A 22,507-nucleotide genomic window follows, 5' to 3' on the forward strand; every position below is an offset into this window, starting at 1 on the left:
AAATGGAGTTCAGAGTAACAATGGTAAGATGATGTGTAGGCCTGAAAAAAATATTAATGAAAATATTAATGAGAATATAGAATCTCTGAGGGCAGAAATGAGAGCAAATCTGGCAGAAATTAAAAATGCTATGAATCAATTGCAGTCTAAACTAGACGCTCTGACAGCCAGGGTAAACGAGGCAGAAGAACGAATTAGTGAATTGGAGGATGGGATGGTAGAAGAGAAAGTTAAAACAGAAACTTGGCTCAAAAAAATCCAATCTCAGGAATGTAGATTACAGGAGATTACTGACTCAATGAAACATTCCAATGTCAGAATCATCGGCATCCCTGAGGGGGTGGAGAAGGAAAGCAGTCTAGAAGAGATATTTGAACAAACTGTAGCTGAGAACTTCCCTAATCTGGCAAAGGAAACAAGCATTCCTGTCCAAGAGGCAGAGAGGACCCCTCCCAAGGTCAATGACAACAGACCAACATCACATCACATCATAGTGCAATTCGCAAATATTAGATCCAAGGATACAGTATTGAAAGCAGCCAGGGGGAAGAAAATTCTTACGTACAGAGGGAAAATTATCAGAATAACATCAGACACATCTACAGAGACCTGGCAGGCTATGAAGGGTTGGCAGACTATTTTCAAACCTCTATCTGAGAACATGCAGCCAAGGATCCTTTATCCAGCAAGGCTGTCATTCAGAATTGATGGAGAGATAAGGACCTTCCAGGATTGGCAGAAACTGAAGGAATTCGTAACCACCAAGCCAGCCCTATATGAAATATTAAGGGGGGGTTCTATAAAAGTAAAAAGGCCCCAAGAGTGATACGGAACAGAAATTTACAATCTATAGAAAAAAGGCTTCACAGGCAACATGACATCGTTAAAATCGTATCTCTCAATAATCACTCTCAATGTGATTGGCCTAAATGCTCCCATAAAATGCCATAGGGTTGCAGATTGGATAAAAAGACATGACCCATCCATTTGATGTCTACAAGAGATTCATTTTGAACCGAAAGATACATCCAGACTGAAAGTGAAGGGATGGAAAACCATTTTTCATGCCAATGGACCTCAAAAGAAAGCTGGGGTAGCAATTCTCATATCAGACAGATTGGGTTTTAAACTAAAGACTGTAGTCAGAGATACAGAAGGACACTATATTATTCTTAAAGGATGTATCCAACAAGTGGATATGACAATTATAAATATCTATGCCCCCAACAGGGGAGCAGCTAGATACACAAGCCAACTCTTAACCAGAATAAAGAGACATATAGATAATATGTTAATAGTAGGGGACCTCAACATTCCGCTCTCAGCAACAGACAGATCTCCTAAGCAGAAAATCAACAAAGAAACAAGAGCTTTGAATGACATATTGGACCAGATGGACCTCATAGGTATATACATAACACTACACCCCAGAACAATAGAATACTCATTCTTTTTGAATGCACACGGAACTTTCTCCTCAATAGACCATATACTGGGTCACAAAACAGGTCTCAACCAATACCAAAAGACTGAGATTATTCCCTGCATATTCTCAGAGCACAATGCTTTGAAACTGAAACTCAATCACAAGGAAAAATTTGGAAGAATCTCAAACACTTGGAAACTAAGAACCATCCTGCTCAAGAATGATTGGGTAAACCAGGAAATTAAAAATCAGTTTAAACATTTTATGGAGACCAACGAGAATGAAAACACATTGGTCCAAAACCTATGGGACACTGCAAAGGTGGTCCTAAGGGGAAAATACATAGCCATCCAAGCCTCACTCAAAAGAATAGAAAAATCTAAAAGGCAGTTTTTATATTCTCACCTCAAGAAGCTGGAGCTGGAACAGAACAGGCCTAACCCACACACAAGAAAGCAGTTGATCAAGATTAGAGCAGAGATCAATGAATTAGAAACCAGGAGCACAGTAGAGCAGATCAATAGAACTAGAAGCTAGTTCTTTGAAAGAATAAATAAGATCGATAAGCCACTGGCCAGACTTATTCAAAAGAATAGAGAAAGGACCCAAATTAATAAAATTATGAATGAAAGGGGAGAGATCACAACCAACACCAATGAAATAGGAAAGATCATTAGAAACCTTTATCAACAGCTTTATGCCAATAAATTAAACAACCTGGAAGAAATGGATGCCTTCCTGGAAGCCTATAAACTACCAAGACTGAAACAGGAAGAAATTGATGATTTAAGCAGACCAATTAATTATGAAGAGACTGAAGCAGTGATCAAAAACCTCCCCCAAAACAAGAGTCCAGGGCCTGACAGATTCCCTGGAGAATTCTACCAACCATTCAAAGAAGAAATAATACCTATTCTCCTGAAGCTGTTTCAAAAAATAGAAACAGAAGGAAAACTACCAAACTCATTCTATGAGTCCAGTATTACCTTGATCCCCAAACCAGGCAAAGACCCCATCAAAAAGGAGAATTACAGACCGATTTCCCTGATGAATATGGACACCAAAATTCTCAATAAGATCCTAGCTAATAGGATCCAACAATACATTAAAAGTATTATCCATCAAGAGCAAGTGGGATTCATCACTGGGATGCAAGGGAGGTTCAACATTCGCAAAACTCAGTGTGATAGATCATATCAACAAGGAAAGAGTCAAGAACCATATGATCCTCTCAATTGATGCAGAAAGAGCATATGACAAAATACAGCATCCTTTCCTGATTAAAACCCTTCAGAGTGTAGGAATAGAGGATATTCCTCAATTTCATAAAAACCATCTATGAAAATCCTACAGCGAATATCATTCTCAATGGGGGAAAAGCTGAAAGCCTTTTCCATAAGATCAGGAACACGACAAGGAAGCCTACTCTCATCATTATTATTCAACATAGTACTAGAAGTCCTTGCAACTGCAATCAGACAACAAAAAAGGGATAAAAGGTATCCAAATCGGCAAAGAAGAAGTCAATCTGTCTCTCTTCACAGACAACATGATACACTATATGGAAAACCCAAAAGACTCCACCCCCAAACTACTAGAACTTATAGAGCAATTCAATAATGTGGCAGGATACAAAATCAATGCTCAGAAATCAGTTGCATTTCTATACACGAACAATGAGACTGAAGAAAGAGAAATTAGGGAATCCATTCCATTTACAATAGCACCAAAAGCCATACGTTATCTCGGAATTAACTTAACCAAGAGATGTAAAGGATCTATATTCTAGAAACTACAAATCACTCTTGAAAGACATTGAGGAAGACACAAAAAGATGGAAAAATATTCCACGCTCATGGATCAGAAGAATAAACATAGTTAAAATGTTTATGCTACCCAGAGCAATCTACACTTTCAATGCCATCCCGATCAAAATACCAATGACATTTTTCAAGGAACTGGAACAAACAGCCCTCAAATTTGTGTGGAACCAGAAAAAGCCCCAAATCGCCAAGGAATTGTTGAAAAGGAAAAACAAAGCTGGGGGCATCACAATGCCGGATTTCAAGCTATACTACAAAGCTGTGATCACAAGACAGCATGGTACTGGCACAAAACCAGACACATAGACCAATGGAACAGAATAGAGAACCCAGAAATAGACACTCGGCTCTTTGGGCAACTAATCTTTGATAAAGCAGGAAAAGACATCCAGTGGAAAAAGACAGTCTCTTCAATAAATGGTGCTGGGAAAATTGGACAGCTATATGCAAAAGAATGAAACTTGACCACTCTCTCACCCATACACAAAGATAAACTCCAAATGGAAGCAAGACCTCAATGTGAGACAGGAATCCATCAAAATCCTAGAGGAGAACATAGGCTGCAACCTCTTTGACATCGGCCACAGCAACTTTTTTCATGACACATCTCCAAAGGCAAGAGAATCAAAAGAAAAAATGAACTTGTGGGACTTCATCAAGATAAAAATCTTCCGCACAGCCAAGGAAACAGTCAAAAAAACTAAGAGGCAGCCCACGGAATGGGAGAAGATATTTGCAAATGACACTACAGATAAAAGACTAGTATCCAAGATTTACAAAGAACTTCTCAAACTCAATACACAGGAAACAAAAAACACATAAAAAAATGGGCAGAAGATATGAACAGACACTTTTCCAATGAAGACATACAAATGGCTAACAGACACATGAAAAAATGTTCAAAATTGTTAGCCATCAAGGAAATTCAAATCAAAACCACATTGAGATACCACCTTACGCCAGTTAGAATGGCAAAAATTTCTTTATCCCTTTCTTCCCCTACCGATCTTCCTAGTTCTTATGTTCCATAGATGAGAGAAATCATATGATAATTGTCTTTCTCTGCTTGACTTATTTCACTTAGCATTATCTCCTCCGGTGATAAAGAAAGGGGGGTAATCAGAAGGGGTAATGAAGCATGAGAGACTATGTACTCTGAGAAACAAACTGAGGGCTTCGGGGGGGGGGAATGTGATAGGCTGGTGATGGGTAGTAAGGAGGGCATGTATTGCATGGTGCACTGGGTGTTATACGCAACTAATGAATCAGTGAACTTTACATCAAAAACCAGGGATGTACTGTATGGTGACTAACATAATATAATAAAAAAAATTAAAATTTTTTTTTCAATGAAACATTACCTGTAATGGGGAGAATTAACATTAGTTCAAATGCCAAAAAAATTTTTTTTTAATTTTTTATTATGTCAAAAAATATTTAAATAAGTAAAACCATCATATATTACCATATACAAATTAGAATGACAAGTAACTGGAAGATGTAATGCATGGATATGTTTGTATGAAATAAAGTAAAATAAAAGAACTTGAAGAAAAAAAAAGAATGGCAAAAATTGACAAGGCAGGAAACAACAAATGTTGGAGAGGATGTGGAGAAAGGGGATCCCTCCCACACTGTTGGTGGGAATGCAAGTTGGTACAGCCACTCTGGAAAACAGTGTGGAGGTCCCTTAAAAAGTTAAAAATTGAGCTACCCTATGATCCAGCCATTGCACTACTGGGTATTTACCCCAAAGATACAGACGTAGTGAAGAGAAGGGCCATATGCACCCCAATGTTCATGGCAGCATTGTCCACAATAGCTAAATTGTGGAAGGAGCCGAGATGCCCTTCAACAGATGACTGGGTTAAGAAGTTGTGGTCCATATATACAATGGAATATTACTCAGCCATCAGAAAGAACGATTACACAGCATTTGCTGTGGACAGGACTGGAGGAGATAATGCTAAGTGAAATAAGTCAAGCAGAGAAAGACAATTATCATATGGTTTCACTCATTTATAGAACATAAATAGGAACATCGGAAAACAAACAAACAAAAAGAAATAGGAAGATCGGTAGGGGAAGGAAGGGAAGAAAGAAGGGGGGTAAACAGAAGGGGAAATGAACCATGAGAGACTGTGGACTCTGGAAAACAAACTGAGGGCTTCAGAGGGGAGGGGGGTGGGGGATTGGGATAGGCCAGTGATGGGTAGTAAGGAGGGCACATATTGCATGATGCACTGGGTGTTATACGCAAATAATGAATCATGGAACATTACATCAAAAACTAAGAATATACTTTGTGGTGACTAACATAACATAATAAAAATTATTATTAAAAAAATAATAAAGATCTGAAAGAAAGAAAGAAAAAGTCCATTAACCCAAAATTCTATATCCAGCAAAAATGTCTTGTGAAAATAAACCAAGAAAATAGAAATTTATCACCAGAAGACCCATAATACTTGAAATGTTAAAGGAAGCTCTTCACACAAAAGTATACCAGGATGAAATTTGGATCTATCCAAAGAAATAAAGAGAAACAGAAATGTTAATTATGTAGGAATTAATAAAAGACTTACCCTTTTCCCCTCATTTTTAATCATAATGACAGATGACTGTTTAAGGCAAAATTAATAATGTATTCTGGGATTTGTCATTAATTTAACATAAAAATGTATGATAACTATAGCACAAAGAACGGGAGGAGGGATTTGGGAGTGTACTATTATTTGATTTTTGTGATACATTCCATATGTATACTCTAAACCTTAAGGAATAACTAAAATCCCCAAAAGTTATCTCTAATGAACCAGTAATGGAGATAAAATCTTAATATTCAATTACTTCAAAAGAAGTTAGTAAATAAGGGAAAGAGGAAGACTACATGCAACAAATAGAAAAAAGTAGGAAGATGGGAGTTTTAAATCCAACCACATTTACAATTACACTGAAATGTAAGTGGTCTAAATATTGTAATTAAAAGGCAGATATTGTCAGATTGGATTAACAAAATCAAAACCTACTTCAAATATAAAGGCACAGATAGGTAAAAAGGAAAAGGATGGGAAAAAATTTACCATGTAAACAATAATTTTTAAAAAAGCCAGTAGCTATATTAATAACAAATAATAGCCTTCAGAAAAATAAGTATGGCTAGTGATGAAGATGAATATTTTATTATAAAGTGTTAACTTATTAATAACACATTAGAATCCTATGTAAGAACAACAGCTTATTAGAAACTAATTAGAAATGAAGTAGATACTGATATAATTAAATGGCAAGTTACATAAATCAACTCTTACATGTAGAGACTTAAACTCTCTTTAATGAAAGGGTCTGGGTGCATTAGACAGCCTATCACCTCCATGAGCCCTGGGACCCCAGTCTACACCAGCACCAGCCATTGGTTTCTGATGAGCACTAAGTGCTTTGGTGAAAAACCTACAACTAACATCATACCTAATGGCAAAGCCTGTTTCCCTAAGATGAGGAACAAGAGAAGAATGTATGTTCTTATCAGTTCTATTCAACATCATCTGTAGATCCTAGCCAGTGTAATCACTCACACACACACAGAGACACACACACACACGAAAGAAAAAGAAAAAAAAGAGGTTTGACAACGAATAATGCTTGCGGTAGTTGCTGTCAACATTCTGTATAAAATTCTAGAAAATCTACATAGGTCATACGTCATGTTAGATTGCTGTAATAAAGGTCCCCCAATTTGTTCATGTTCTTCTGTATCCACACCTTTTGGTGTACCCACTCACACTGACTCTGGGTTTGGTCCTGTGATTGGATTTAGCCAATGAGACAACAGCAGGCCTAAGAAGCGCAGAGGTGTGAAAAATGCTTGCTCACTGAAGCTTGCACCATCTTGTTGCTCTTTGTGAAGAGTCCCTGGTTAAACTGCCTTGGAAACAGAAACAAAATGGAGCAGAAATATGTCATTTCTATCTTCTATTTTCCTCTCTTCTCATTTTCTCTCCCTTTTCCTCCTTTCCCCTTCTTTCTCCTTTTTTAACTTCTCCCTTACTTCACCATTTTTTTCTCATATTATTATACCTACTATTACAAGGTTCCTTCCTTGACAAGGTCCAGAACTTTTTAAAGGATCATGTATTTTTCATTTAATATGGTTACTAACATAATGATTGTTAATAAAATATTTGAAGAGTAAGTGAATAGGAAATATCTCTTTGTTTCTGATAACAATTATCAAGATAAAGAATTTTTGTGTATTTTTTTAAATCTAACATTCACAACACTATTTACTGAGTAACTACTATGTGCCAAGACCTGACAAGTGAACTAGCTTATAAAACAACTGGTTCTTATGAGGGATATAGATGTCATTATTGGTAGATAAATGGGTCAGTATTATGCCTATTATTTAAATATCTAGATATTCAATTTATTTTTATGCTCATTTAACAGAAGAAGAAATTTATTCATTTTATGCTCATAAAGCAACATTTAATTTCAAATCAATCAGAAAAATTAAGTCATGATTTGTTAAATGTGTTTGAATCTATGTGACTCTATATCTTCTTTGTAAATAATTTTTATTTTTAAATAGCTTAAGACTTACCAGAAGATGCAAAAATATTTCTGTGTATCCTTCAACCAGCTTCCCCCATAATGATATCTTAATAGTTGTAATACATCATCAAAGTCAGGAAATTGACATTGCTACAATATTAACTCAATTACAGACTAAAAGTTCTTTTTAATAAATCCTTGTTTTCTATGTAGATTTTCACTTCATTACCACCTTTGACTCTGGGGATCTTTGAACAATGTTGCAGTCAGAAGAGCCTGCTTATATATCCACAGCTCTACAGGATCTCTCAGGCAGGGAATACTTTCAACACAAAGGTAAACAGAAGATTTATTGCAGACCTTTCATCTCAACGCCAAAGTTACCTTTGGTCTTTTCCTTTTCTGATGCTTAAAAAAATAATTTACAAACCAGGGAATGTAGCCCTGTGCAATCATTTGCCTTGTAGTAAAGTTTATGCAGGGAATTGAGGTTTAAATAACAATATGTGGGGAAGAGAAGCCTTAAGGAAAAGAAGGCACCATGTACGGTCCCACAAATTGTGCACTGAGCAGCTTCAGGAGGCATGTTGTGCAATGCGGCAGTCCTGGAAAATACTTGTTGTCTTTTTAGATGAGACAAGTGGTTCTTTTGGAATGATTTCTTCCTGGGAACACAGAGTTGAGATTTAGCAGGGGAATTAAAGGGGTCTTACGGGCCGTAAGAGTAAGCCTAACTGCATCTCAATCATCAGTGAAGCTTTAAGAAAATATAGACACCTGCAAGTATCTTTTCAAATTAGTGTTTTTGTTTTCTTTGGGTAAATACCCAGTAGGGCCGTACTAGATCACATGATAATTATATTTTCAATTTTTTGAGGAACTTCTATACTGTTTTCCCCAGCGGGTATAGCAATTTGCATTCCTACCAACAGTACACAAGGGTTCCTTTTTCTCTACATTCTCACCAACACTTATGTTATTTCTTGTATTTTTTATTTCAGCCATTTTGACAGGTGTAAATTGATATCATTGTGGTTTTAATTTGCATTTCCATGACCATTAGTGATGTTAAGCATCTTTGATGTGTCAGTTAATCATCTGTTATGTCTTCTTTAGAAAAATGTCTCTTCAGGTCCCCTGCCCATTTTATACCACATTGTTGTTTTTTTGGTGTTGTGTAAGTTCTTTATATATTTTGCAATTAATCCCTATGCACTCCTATATTTATTTATTTATTTATTTATTTATTTATTTATTTATTTATTTATTTATTTTAGGCAGTCTAATTTTATTTTTTTATTATGTTTGATTAGGCGACATATAGTACATCATTAGTTTTGGATGTAGTGTTCAACGATTCATTAGTTGCGTATGACACCCAGTGCTCATCACCACACGTGCCCTCCTTAATACCCATCACCTGGTTACCCCCTCCCTTCACCCTCCTCCCTTCTGTAATCCTCAGTTTGTTTTCTTTTCTTTTTTTTTTTTTAATGATTTTTTATTATATTATGTTAGTCACCATACAGTACATTCCCGGTTTCCGATGTAAGGCTCGATGATTCATTAGTTGTGTATAACACCCAGTGCACCATGCAATACGTGCCCTCCTTATTACCCATCACCGGTCTATCCCATTCTCCCACCCCCCTCCCCTCTGAAGTCCTCAGTTTGTTTCTCATAGTCCATAGTCTCTCATGTTTCATTCCCCCTTCTGATTACCCCCCCTTTCTTTATCCCTTTCTTCCCCTACCGATCATCCTAGTTCTTATGTTCCATAGATGAGAGAAATCATATGATAGTTGTCTTTCTCTGCTTGACTTATTTCACTTAGCATTATCTCCTCCAGTGCTGTCCATGTTGTAGCAAATGTTGAGAACTCGTTCTTTCTGATAGCTGAGTAATATTCCGTTGTATATATGGACCACAACTTCTTAATCCAGTCATCTGTTGAAGGGCATCTCGGTTCCTTCCACAATTTAGCTATTGTGGACATTGCTGCTATGAACATTGGGGTGCATATGGCCCTTCTCTTCACTATGTCTGTATCTTTGGGGTAAATACCCAGTAGTGCAATGGCTGGATCATAGGGTAGCTCAATTTTTAACTTTTTAAGGGACCTCCACACTGTTTTCCAGAGTGGCTGTACCAACTTGCATTCCCACCAACAATGTAGGAGGGATCCCCTTTCTCCACATCCTCTTCAGCAATTGTTGTTTCTTGCCTTGTCAATTTTTGCCATTCTAACTGGCGTAAGGTGGTATCTCAGTGTGGTTTTGATTTGAATTTCCCTGATGGCTAATGATTTTGAACATTTTTTCATGTGTCTGTTAGCCATTTGTATGTCTTCATTGGAAAAGTGTCTGTTCATATCTTCTGCCCATTTTTTGATTTGTTTATTTGTTTCTCGTGTATTGAGTTTGAGAAGTTCTTTGTAGATCTTGGATACCAGTCCTTTATCTGTAGTGCCATTTGCAAATATATTCTCCCATTCCGTGGGCTACCTCTTAGTTTTTCTGACTGTTTCCTTGGATTGCACTCCTATATTTATTGCAGCATTATCTGCAATAGCCAAAATATGGAAGCAATCCATGTGTTCATCAATAGATGAATGGATAAAGAAGATGTGTTGTGTGTGTATATATATATATACACACGTACATACACTCTGGAATATTACTCAACCATAAAAATAATGAAATCTTGCTATTTGCAACAACATGGATGGGCCAGAAGGGTATAATGCTAAGTGAAATAAGTTAGAGAAAGACAAATACCATATGATTTCACTCAATGTGGAATTTAAGAAACAAGTGAACAACAACAAAAAGAGTCAAAAAGTAGACTTTTAAAGACAGAGAACAAACTGGTGGTTGCCAGGTGAGAGTTGGGTAGGAGGATGGGCGAAGTAAAGAGAATCAAGAGTACACTTATCATGATGAGCACTGAATAATGTTTAGGATTATTGACTCATTATATTGTATACCTGAAACTAACATAACACTCTATGTTAATTGTACTTCAATAAAAAAAAATATATAGATACCTGGAAAAAAATGTGAGTCTTTTAAATGTATTGCTTCATGGCTCAGAATATGGTCTATCTTACAAATATTTCATCTTTGCTTGGACAGAATAATTAAATTAGGTCAAGTTCATAGTGTTCAAACTTCTACATTCTTATTAATTTTCTGTTCAATTATTCTATCAATTATGGAGAGGAACTAAAATCTCCAACTGAAAGTGTAGATTCATCTATATCCCTTTGAAGTTCTACCAGTTTTGCTTCATGTATTTTGAAGTACTGTTATTAGGTGTATAAATGTTTAGGATTGTTATATTGTCTTGGTTGATCCCTTTTTCCTTAAGAAATTACCTTTTTATTTTCTTCTTTGATCTAAAATCTAATTTGTCTGATACTAGCATGACCACTTGAGCTTTTTTTACATCTTTTTTGTATCTTTTTTATATCTTTTAAAAAATTTTTTATCTTTTTTTATAACTTTAATCTTTTTTTAAATATCTTTTTCCATCCTTATAACCTATTTGTGTCTTCATATTTAAAGTGTGTTTCTTGTAGGCAGTTTGTAGTCTTACTTTGTTATCTAATCTGATGATATCTGCCTTTAAAACGAGTGTTTAAAGCATTTATATTTAATGTGTTTATTGATGTGTCTTGATGTAAACTTAACATCTTTCTATATATTTTCCATTTTTCCTAATTATAATTTCTTTCCTTGTTTTCTGTTGTTCTGACTTCTTTTGGATTAATTTTTGTGAATTGCACTTCATCTCCTTGTTGGCTTCTTAGGTTTAATTTTTTTTTTTTTTTTAAGAATTTGATGGTGTGCCTGGGTGGCTCAGTCAGTTAAGCATCTGCCTTCAGCTCAGGTCATGATCCCAGCATCCTGGGATTGAGCCCCATGAGCCCCTGCTTCTCCCTCTGCCTGCCGCTCTGCCTACTTGTGCTTTCTATCTCTCTGTCATGCAAGTAAATAAAATCTTTAAAAAAATTGCTTTAAGTTTTATACCATACATCTTTAGGTTAGTATAGTCTGCCTTCAAGTGATATACTAATTAACACACAGTATAAAAAACGTCATAGTATACCTCCATTTCTCTCCTTCTGACCTTTGGACTATTGTCGTACATGTTACTTTTACATATGTTAAAAACCCCATAATATATTCATATTTTTGTTTGAAAAATTATTTTTAAAAGTGATTTAAATAGCAAGTGAAACACTTTTTGTTGTTTTTCTTTACCCATAAACTTATTATTTCCAGTGATCTTCTATCCTTTGTGTAGATTTGCATTATTATTTTTTGTTGTAATTTCCTTTCTGCCTGAAGGACTTCTTTTAAAATTTCTTGTAGTGCAAATCCATTGGTGATGAACTCTTTCAGCTTTTATTTATCTCAAAAAAAATCTGCATTTACCTTTACTTTTGAAAGCTATTTTTGCTTGGCATAAAATTCTAGGTTGATAGTTTATTTCTTTCAGCAATTTTCATTGTCTTCTTACTTGCATTTTTTTTTATGTGGAATTACTGTTATCTTCACCTTTATGACTCTAATGTGTCTTTTTTCATCTGGCTGCTTTGAAGATCTTTTTCTTTATTACCACATTTGAGCAGTTTGATTGTGATGTCTCATTTCTTCATGGTTCTTGTGCTTGGGGTACTTTGAGCTTCTTGGATCTGTAGGTTTATAGTAAGAAAATCAGCAAACTATGGTCTATAAGCCAAATCTAGTCCTCTGCTTGCTTTTATAAAGTTTTATTGGGAAGTAGCTATGCCCATTCACTTACAAATTCCCTGTGATTACCTTAAAGTTAACAATCACAGAATTGAGTAGTTGTAATGGAGATCAATGTGGACCCTAAAGAATAGAAAATATTTTCCATTTTATAAGAAAGAAATATTTTCCATTTAATAAGTCCTTCATAAGGAAAGTTTCCTTGTTTATAGTCTACATCAAATGTAGAAAATTTTCAGCCATTGTTTTTTGAAAATATTTTTTTCTGGACAATCTCCTCTCCTTCTGTTGCTTCCAATTATACATATATTAGATCACTTAAAGTTGTCCAAAACCTTATTAAATCTATATTTTTGTTTCATACATTCTCCTTTGTTAAATTTTAGGTATTTAAAAAAATTTTTTTTGTCTTCAATTTACTTCTGCAGTATCTATGTCATTAATTTTTCCTTCTACAGTATTGAATCTGCATTACTGTCATTTAGTAAATTTATTATCTCAAAAATTGTAGTTTTTTAATCCATAGAATTTCTATTTGGAAATGTTTTATATCTTCTATTTACCTACTTGCCATTTGAACATGAAGAATAGAGTTATACATTTTCAACATCCTTGTCTGCAAATTCTAACATCTATGTTGGGTGTGGGTTGGATTTAATTGATTTATTTACTTCTTTATTTTAGGTAGTATTTTTCTTCTTTTTTTTCATGGCTGCTAATTCTGGATTGGATGCCTGATATCATGAATTTTACCTACGTGATGGATATTTTTGTATAACTATGAATACTTTTTTCTTTATGTGTTTTTTTTTATTTAAAAAAAATTTTTAGTGAAGCATCATTGGCACACAATGCTACATTATTTCAAGTGTAAAACATAGTGATTCAACAAGTCTATACATTATGCCATGCTCACAAGTGTAGCTTCCATCAGTCACCATACAATACTATTACAATACCACTGACTATATTCCCTATGCTGTACCTTTTATCCCCATGACTTATTCATTCCACAACTAGAAGCCTGTATCTCTCACACCCCCTCACCCATTTTGCCCATTCCCCCTACCCCCCACCCCCAGCAACCTTCAGTGTGTGCTCTGTATTGTTGGGTCTGTTTCTGCTTTTTGTTTATTCATCTATTTTTTAGATATTCCACATAAAAGTGAAATCATATGGTATTTGTCATTCTCTGCCTGACCTATTTCACTTAGCATAGTATTCTCTAGGTCTATCCATATTGTTGCCAGTGGTGGGCTCACATACTTTTTTATAGCTGAGTAATATTCCAGTGTGTGTGTGTGTGTGTGTGTGTGTGTGTGTGTGTACCACATCTTCTTTATCTATTCATCTATGGATGGACAGTTGGGTTGCTTCCATGTGTTGGTTATTGTAAATAATGCTGCAGGAAACATAGGAGTGCCTGTATCTGTTTGAATTAGTGTTTTTGTTTTCTTTGGGTAAATATCCAGTAGTGGAATTACTAGATTATATGGTATTTCTATGTTTAATTCTTTGAGAAATCTCCATACTGTTTTCTACAGTGGCTGCACCACTTTGCATTGCCACCAACAGTGCACAAGTGTTCCTTTTTCTTCACATTCTTTCCAACGTTTGTTGTTTCTTGTGTTTTTGGTTTTAGCCATTCTGATAGATACAAAGTGATATTGTGGTTTTGATTTGCATTTCCATGATTAGTGATATTGAGCATCTTTTCATGTGTTAGTTGGCCATCTGTATGTCTTCTTTAGAAGAATGTCTTCCCATTTTTTAATCAGATTATTTGGTTTTTTTGGTGTTGAGTTGTAGAAGGTTTTAAATGTATTTTGGATATTTACTCCTTATTGGATGTATCATTTGCAAATATCTTCTCCCATTCAGTAGGTTGCTTTTTTATTTTGTTGATGGCTTCCTTTGCTGTACACAAAAGCTTTTTATTTTGAATTACCATGACTATTCTTGAGTTTTGTTCTGGAAAACAAGCAAGTTAACTGGAAACAATTTAATCCTTGTGGATCTGCATTTTAATATTTATTAGGAAGGACAGGAGTTGTGCTAAGTCCAAGGATAATTTTTCTCCAGTATTGAGACAAAAACTTCTATGTATTCTACCCAACATTCCATGAGTCTTGAGGTTTTCCAATTTGGCATTAGCTGTGTTTTTAAACCAGTTTCTTACATTCTTTCCTAAAAACAGTTTTACTCCAGGAAATTTAGGTCACTGGACAAAATATGTTTTTTCCACATTTTTTTCTTCTCTAGTCCTTTATCTGTAAGTCTTCCTGGCAAGCATAAAAATAACAGGTATATTTAGAAGCGAAAGAACAAAGATTTGTTTTGTTGTTGTTCAACCATCTTCTAACTCCAAGGGGTACCCTTGTTTGACCCTAGAGATTTTATATTATTAAGATTTCCTCAAAGAGGGGTGGCTGGGTGGCTCAGTCGTTAAGTGTCTGCCTTCGGCTCAGGTCATGATCCCCACGTTCTGGGATCGAACTCTGCATTGGACTCCCTGCTCAGTGGGAAGCCTGCTTCTCCCTCTCTCACTCCCCCTGTTTGTGTTCCCTCTCTTGCTGTCTCTCTTTCTGTCAAATAAATGAATAAAATCTTAAAAAAAAAGATTTCCTCTAAGAAAATTGTATGTGGTTTATGAAAATTTATTTTGACCATAGTCTAGGTGGAGATGTAAAGGTGCAGAATGTATCATATGAAATAAGGTATGAAATTATATTAAAATACTACAGCCTAAACATTGAAAATATTTGTATTTCTTTTAAAAATTACTTCTGGTTCTTTTTCATTGGATAATTTAGGTCTTTATAATTTTTATAACAAATATTCTATATTTGTGTTCTACAAATTTATATTTAATGGGTTTTCTTTTCAAATAATATCCCATACTTTCACAGTCATTTCTTTTAGAAGTAGAAGAAATGGAATTTTTCCATCTCCAGGAAAACATTTTTGCTTTATAACTGTTTCAAACAACAAGAATATTTCATAATGTAACATATTTTTAGATTTAGACCAATGTACTATTATAATTTTCTTGCTTTGCTTTCTTTTAGGTGTTTTGGTTTCAATGTTTAAATGCTTTGGTCCATTCCTTCATTCTCTTCTGGATGCCCATGAAAATGCTGGAGAATGGTAATGGCTTCATTGTTTCATATATTCAACAAAAAGCATGTTTTACACACTGGGGCCAATATTTCTGTGTGTGTGTGTGTGTGTGTGTGTGTGTGTGTGTGTGTGTATGTGTATGTCTCCACAGAAAGAACTTAAAGCAAAAAAAAATGGAATTTAAAATATTTACCTATATGTAATGTTACAATTTGGTTGACATTTAACAGTTGATCTTTAGAACACATTTTGTCTTTGACATATATAAATTGAAAATTAGTGCTTTTATTGTTAATTTGTAATAAATATTTGAGTCAGTAGGTCTGATAGAAAGCACAACAGTTCTAATGAATTTTTGATACCTTCTATAAGTTTGAAATTTATGTCTATTTCTTGTTTCACTTCCGAAACCTCACGCTTCAATTTAGACTATAACACAAGTTCAGTATACTTTATTATTGGACCAAGTCTCTTTTTCCTGATGTACAATTTTCAAAAAAACCATTATGTGTGAAGTTTTTCTACAGACTGACCTGGGTATAATACATCTAAATGTAGGAGTTATACTTACGAAGTATGCTACTGCTATATAATAGGTTCACAGCCACAAATTAAGATGCATAGTGTAATTATTTTTCTTTAATCAGATTTAATTTTCATTGTGTATTACTAGCAATATGTCCTTTATTGTGGACATATTTTTTTAAACATTGAGTTTGAGTTGTATGTGTGTTTGTTGGTATTTAAAAGAATGGATCTGCCATTAATATAGCTAAAGCCCTTCCTTGTAAAGAAAATGGGCAAAACTTTCAAATGATAACAAATACATCAAAATCCCAAGTTTACAAAAATTCTTTTTGGGATGGAAATGTGAGGGGCTCTTGGGATCTGCTCTCCAGCCAAATAAGCCAAACTGGTCAAAACTATAAAAACACAATTCTGCAAATTTTCTGGATATTATCCTAGAGACAAATAAAGAAACATTTATTCAGGCAAATCTGCAACTTAGTCAGAATGTCAAAAGTCTGTGGCATTGTAGCCATGACTTACTCCTTCACTCCCTTATTCACAACCTAGCTTGATGGAAGTTCCACTGCAGGCAGATGTGGTTAAGAGTGTAGGACTACTAGTCTTCTCAATTATCAACCAGGGTTACCATATCTCACAGGAGGGGCCAGCCACCAGCATTTCTCATCCCCCCCCAACTCTGAGTTAAAGAGGCAAAATTCCTGATGAGTGTGGTCAAGAGGTTAGAGCGCCCCTTTTCCTATCAACTTATATCCATAGGCAGAGTCTCTACCATAGGCATTACAGGCTAAGAATATTGGGTTCCTGAGGACTCTCACCACAGCTTGCTTGTAGGGCAGAGAATCTCTAAGAGATTGTTGGGAAGACAAGCCAAGAAGACCAGTGACTACAACATCACTATCACCAAGAGTAGTGGCAATAAGATTTTGCCTATGGTGAGAGGTATTATGTATTACCAAAACTCTTCCCAAAGGAAGTGACTATTTGAAACTGACTAGGGGGAGAGTTCAAGTATAGGGATGTTCTCAAAAATAATAACTCTTCCTAATTGAGACCAATAAGCTAAATCATAGGCCTACTAATTTACCAGAATGAACCAGGGACAGAGACAGATAAAAATAGTTCTCCCAAGGTGAGAACAAACCTCAAAGACTTGTCTCAAAATTTTCCAAGCCTGAATTTAATTGGATCAGACTGCTGTATAATTTATGCCCCAGAAAATTATCAAAAACAATAGACTAACCCATGGGTAATTAGTGGAGCCTAACAACTAATGTAATGCCAAATGAGTCAGACGGCTTAATGGAGAAATCAGGGAAAAACACAGTCAAAACAGACCAGATAAAACCAAGGTGACTTTGCTTGCCCAGGGCTGCACCTTCCAAGGTGAAATACCAAGGTTTAACCCTGGGGAAATAGACTTCACTAAAATAGCCAGCCAAATCACAAAACAAATACACAAGCATCAATACAATATAAGCTATAAAGGGAGGAGGGATTAGTATCCAGAGTAGTTACAATATATCACATAAAATTCCCAGTTTTCAACAACAACCAAAAATTACAAGACACACAGAGACAGGACTGCATGACCCATACACCAAGAAGTAATTAGGTAACAGAAACTGCCTGTGAGAGGGCCTACATGTAAGATTTAACAAAGAGTTCAAATTAGCCATATAAACATGTTCAAAGTGCCAAAAGAAATGTTTAAAGGTATGAAGGCACATCAAACAGATTGTCAATAAAGAGAAATTATAATAAAGAACCGAATGAAAATTCTGGAGTTGAAAACTTTTAATAAAAAAAAAAAGAACAATTTATTAGAGTGGCTCAGTGGTAAATTTGAAGAAGAAAGAATTATGAAACCTTATCTTACATTAATAGAAAGTATGCAATTTGAAGACCAGAAAGAAAGTAGAATGAAGAAAAATGAACACAGAGTCAGAAATGTGAGAAGCTTTTAAACACACCAAAAGAGGCATATGGGAATATAAGAACAAGAGCAGAAAAAGAATGAAGTAGAAAAAGTATTCAAGGAAATGGTGGCTAGGTAATACATCTTCCAATCCACAAACATGGGCTATCTTTACATTCATTTAAGTCATCTTTTATCCCAAATTCTAAATAATTTTTAATGACCTTTTAGAATATAAAATTTTCATTAGTTGTAAATCACCAGAAATATAATTACTACTATAGAATACAAAGGATAGTAAAGCATTGAAAACAATACAAACATTTTTGAAATATGGAAAATTAGAATTTGGGATGTATTTTCCCTTTTTAATTATAATTATAATGGTGTCACTGACCTGTTCAGATATCACAATTTTTTACCCTCTTTGAGTTCTCAGATATTGAGGTGGTCCTGTGCAGCTTGCAGGGTGGGGATCTCCAGCAGCTGTGGTAGGATAGGCTCTTAGGGCAGGAAAGTAGAAGTAGTGATGGGGGCAGGGATTAAGACCTGGGTATGAGATCCTCACAGAAAGGTCTTGGAAAGTTTCTGTTGCCATAGATGCCCATCCTATGGGGAAAGCATTTGCAACTTGGATATATATAAATCAGGGACTGTAATTTCACTTGTATGATGGTTTCTTATCAAATAATCTTTCATCAATTTGATGAAAGGCAGACACTATCCACTGAGCCACCCAGGTGCTCTGATTTTGTTGAGAAGTCTGAAATTTCTTCTATTTGTTTCTCTTTATGTAATATGTTTTCTATTTTTGTATAATTTGTAGGTTTTTCTCTTTATCACTGATTTTCAGCAATTTGATTTTGATATGCCTTGGTCTGGTTTTATTTGCATTTACGCTTCTTGAGGTTGCTCAGTTTTAGGGTCTGTTGGTTTATAGTTTCCATCAAATATGGAAAAATTTGCTCATCATTTCTTTTTATATTTTTTCTCTCACTCTTTTTCTTCTTCTTCTGGGACTCCAACTATACATCTGTTGAAACTCTTGATATTTTCCCACCTCTCTGTTCATTTATACCATCTTTGTTTTCTCTTTTGGTTCATTTTTATCTTCTTTTGCCATGTCTTTAAGTTCACTAATCTTTTATTTAGCAGTCTCTCTGAAGTTACTAACAATCCAGTGACATTTTCCTTCCATGTGTTAATACTCTTCATCTCTAGAAATTCTAATTAGTTCTTCTCTACATCTTTCCTTTCTCTCATTCCTCTCTTTTAAATGCCTCAGTGTAATTGTGATACTTATAATAGCTGTCTTAGAGATATTTCTGCTAATTCCAGCATGTCTGTTTTTTCTGTGTTGGCTCTATTACCAATTTTCCCCGGCTGATGGGTCAAAATTTTGCTTCTTTGTATATCATAATTTTATAATGGTTACTGGGCATTGTGAATTTTATGCTGCTGAATTTTTTTTGTTGTATATATTTAAATATTTGGACTTTGTTTTGGCAGGCATTTACATTCCCTATGAATAGTTTGATCCTTCTAAGATCTGTTTTTCTTCTTCAAGTTGAGTCTAGAGTATCTTTTACTATAGAAGTAATTTAGTTCCTATACAAAAGTTATCTCTTCTTGGGTGTCTACTGAATGTTTCACATATTGAATGAGGTCTCTTTATTTTGACCCATGGAAATTTGAGTAAATCCTAGCTTTATATTAGATCTGGCAATTTTCAACTTGCAGTTCTGTGGTAATTTGGTTTTCCACAGTAACTGCTTGTTGATGACCTTGTGAAATTTCTCAGCATACGTATGCAGATTGGCATTCCGCCAAAGACTTACGAGGACCCCATGTGACTTTCTGGAGCTCATTCTCAGCATTGTTCCCTCATTTCCAGTGCTCACTTCTGCAAATTCCAGCCATCTTGGCCTCTCTAAAGTCCAGTTTCTGTCTCATCAACTCACTCAAAATATTGACCCATCTTTGGGTTCTTCCTCTCTGCACAGACCACAAATTGCCTCTAAGTGTGAAGCAAGGGCAGTGGGCGGTCTCACCTAATTTTTCACCCCCCTCTCAGAGATCGCAGTCCTGTGCTGCTTTTTAGCTAGTGTCTGAAAAAATTATTTCATATGTTTTGTTTAATTTTCTAATTGATTATAGCAAGAGGGAAAATACTGTTGCTTCTTCATAGGTAGAAGGAAAAGTCCGGGTCTTGCTAATTTTTTTGTCACTGGTCTGTCATGTACTGAGTAAGGTGAGTAAAAGTCTACTACTTACTAACATATTTGTTTCCCTTTTAATTTATCATAATTTATAGTTTAGAAATGTTTGTTATTTGTTGCACCAATACTTCTAGTTGTTTCATATTGATTGCAACTTGTACCATTTGGCATTGCAAACTTCTGTTCTTGGTCTTGTTTAGTTCTTTTTAGCCTCAATTTCTTCTTAATACCATTTTTGTACTTTTAATTTGTATTTTCCTTGCCTGTAATTTACTTTTCAAACTTCATGAATTACTTTTTTTTTTTTTTAGGTCTGGTGCTTGTATACAGCATGGAATTGGGTTTTGTTTTTGAGACTCAATTGGAGAGTCATTTTTTAAAAAAACAGGCTTTGTTTGCAATATCTCATTTGACTTTGCATTTCCTGTTTTAATATATTTTTCTAATCTTTATGTGCTTGGCTTTCTTTGTGGGTTTTTTGTGTTGTCTTCTGGTATTCAGCAAGGTTTGAATTTTTGTTCTTAAGCTTATTTTTATTATAAGTTTATATAGACAGTGCTCTGTTTCTTTGGACAAATCCATTGGTTTCTAGGTATGATAAAATTGTGTTTCCCATCCTTCCATCTCCTTTCCCTTTCCTCTAGCAACCCATTATCTTGCACATGGATACCTTTACACTTTATATAAGCTTGGAATTCCACTACTTGATTGTTAGCTTTGAACATTCTTTATTGACTCCAATTATAGATGAGAAAATCTGCAAACTTATTCTACTTCCCATCTAATTCACCTGTACCTCTGGATATTGTATAAATTACATCATTCCCACATTGTCTGGGCATTGAATAATTACAATCAGATTGATCATTCTAGCACCATATTTATTTTTTGTTTTTGCTTTCTTTATTTTAATACCATAGGTAAATATATTAAATGCTCACGATAAGTCTTTTTGTTCTCCAATCATTTCTTTGTTAGCTGGTTTTAACTTTTTTTTTTTTAATTCCTTGGTGAGTATACTTCATCTAATGTTTTGGTGCTCTTCTATTCATTTGCTCTCAAACCATTTTCTTTTTCTTTCTTTCTTTCTTTCTTTCTTTCTTCTTCTTCTTCTTCTTCTTCTTCTTCTTCTTCTTCTTCTTCTTCTTCTTCTTCTTTTTATTTTGGTTTAAAGATTTTATTCCTTCCTTCCTTCATTTATAGTATATATGGGGGGAGGGGCAGAGGGAGAGGGAAAGAGAGAATCTCAAGCAGACTCCATACTGAGTGCAGAGCCTGACGTGGGGCTCAATCTCACGACCCTGAGATCATAACCTGAGCTGAAATCAAGAGTAGGATGATGAACCAACTGAACCACCCAGGAGTCCCTGCTTTCAAACCAATTTCAAACACATATATTGGACAAATTTATAGTATAGTGAATAGTAACCACACAAATCACATAGAATAGAATACTCTGCCTTTTTTTCCTAGTGTCTCTTTTTATGGATGATGTGCCTGCTTCTTTTATATCATTCATGAAGACATTAAATTTTTCTTTACCAGCTACTGGAAGAAGGTTCTTTTAAGGAGAGGTTTTTTTGCTGATATTTCTGAGGTCTGCTGCCCTTGGTCAGCTTGATATTTACTTTGCCCTGGTGCTTTTATTATCATCAAGCATAGTTTCTGCTCACCTTAGCTGCTTGGAAACCCTCATTAGCTTTCTGAGACTGTGGATTTTTTGTCTCATAGTTTCCCTGACATAGACTCTGTGGAGGTTTTCTCTGTTTGCATCATTGATTTTGTACAATATCCAGAAGGAAAAGAATTTGTTTCACATCACCATGTGCAAACTGGAAGTTTCCCTTTTGTCCCAGCAAAGCTTATAATTTCTCTCTTCCCTTTGTGAATATGCATCTGGACAACATAACTCAGTATGGCCTTTCTATGCAGTTTTCTCCCAGCGTCTAGTCAATTACAAGATTGTTCTCATCTATACTGTCACCCTATTCCCATTAAAACTCACCAAGTTATGTCTATACACAATCTAGACTCATGATTGTCACTTCCCTAGCTGATCTAACCTGGCCCACATATTTACCTAGAGTTTCTGTCAATGAGATGCTTAATATTCCACTGCAGATAACTTTAAGAAAGGACATGAGGCTTGTGTATTTTAGTGG

General features: G+C 35.1%; 1 protein-coding gene across 1 annotated transcript in view; it reads left to right on the plus strand.

Annotated features, from left to right (window-relative positions):
* The window catches only part of LOC123791812 (phospholipid-transporting ATPase IB-like), a 189,411-nt gene that overhangs the window by 134,732 nt on the left and 32,172 nt on the right, over nucleotides 1-22,507 (plus strand). Inside the window, exons 29-30 of the mRNA XM_087864917.1 lie at nucleotides 8,017-8,139; nucleotides 15,629-15,707. Of these exons, the coding sequence (XP_087721043.1) occupies nucleotides 8,017-8,139; nucleotides 15,629-15,707 (202 nt within the window). The remainder of the gene's footprint in view (nucleotides 1-8,016; nucleotides 8,140-15,628; nucleotides 15,708-22,507) is intronic.

This window comes from Ursus americanus, chromosome 10 (assembly GCF_024610735.1).
Source record: "Ursus americanus isolate L20-20 chromosome 10, mUrsAme1.1.p, whole genome shotgun sequence".
Lineage (NCBI taxonomy): Eukaryota > Metazoa > Chordata > Mammalia > Carnivora > Ursidae > Ursus > Ursus americanus.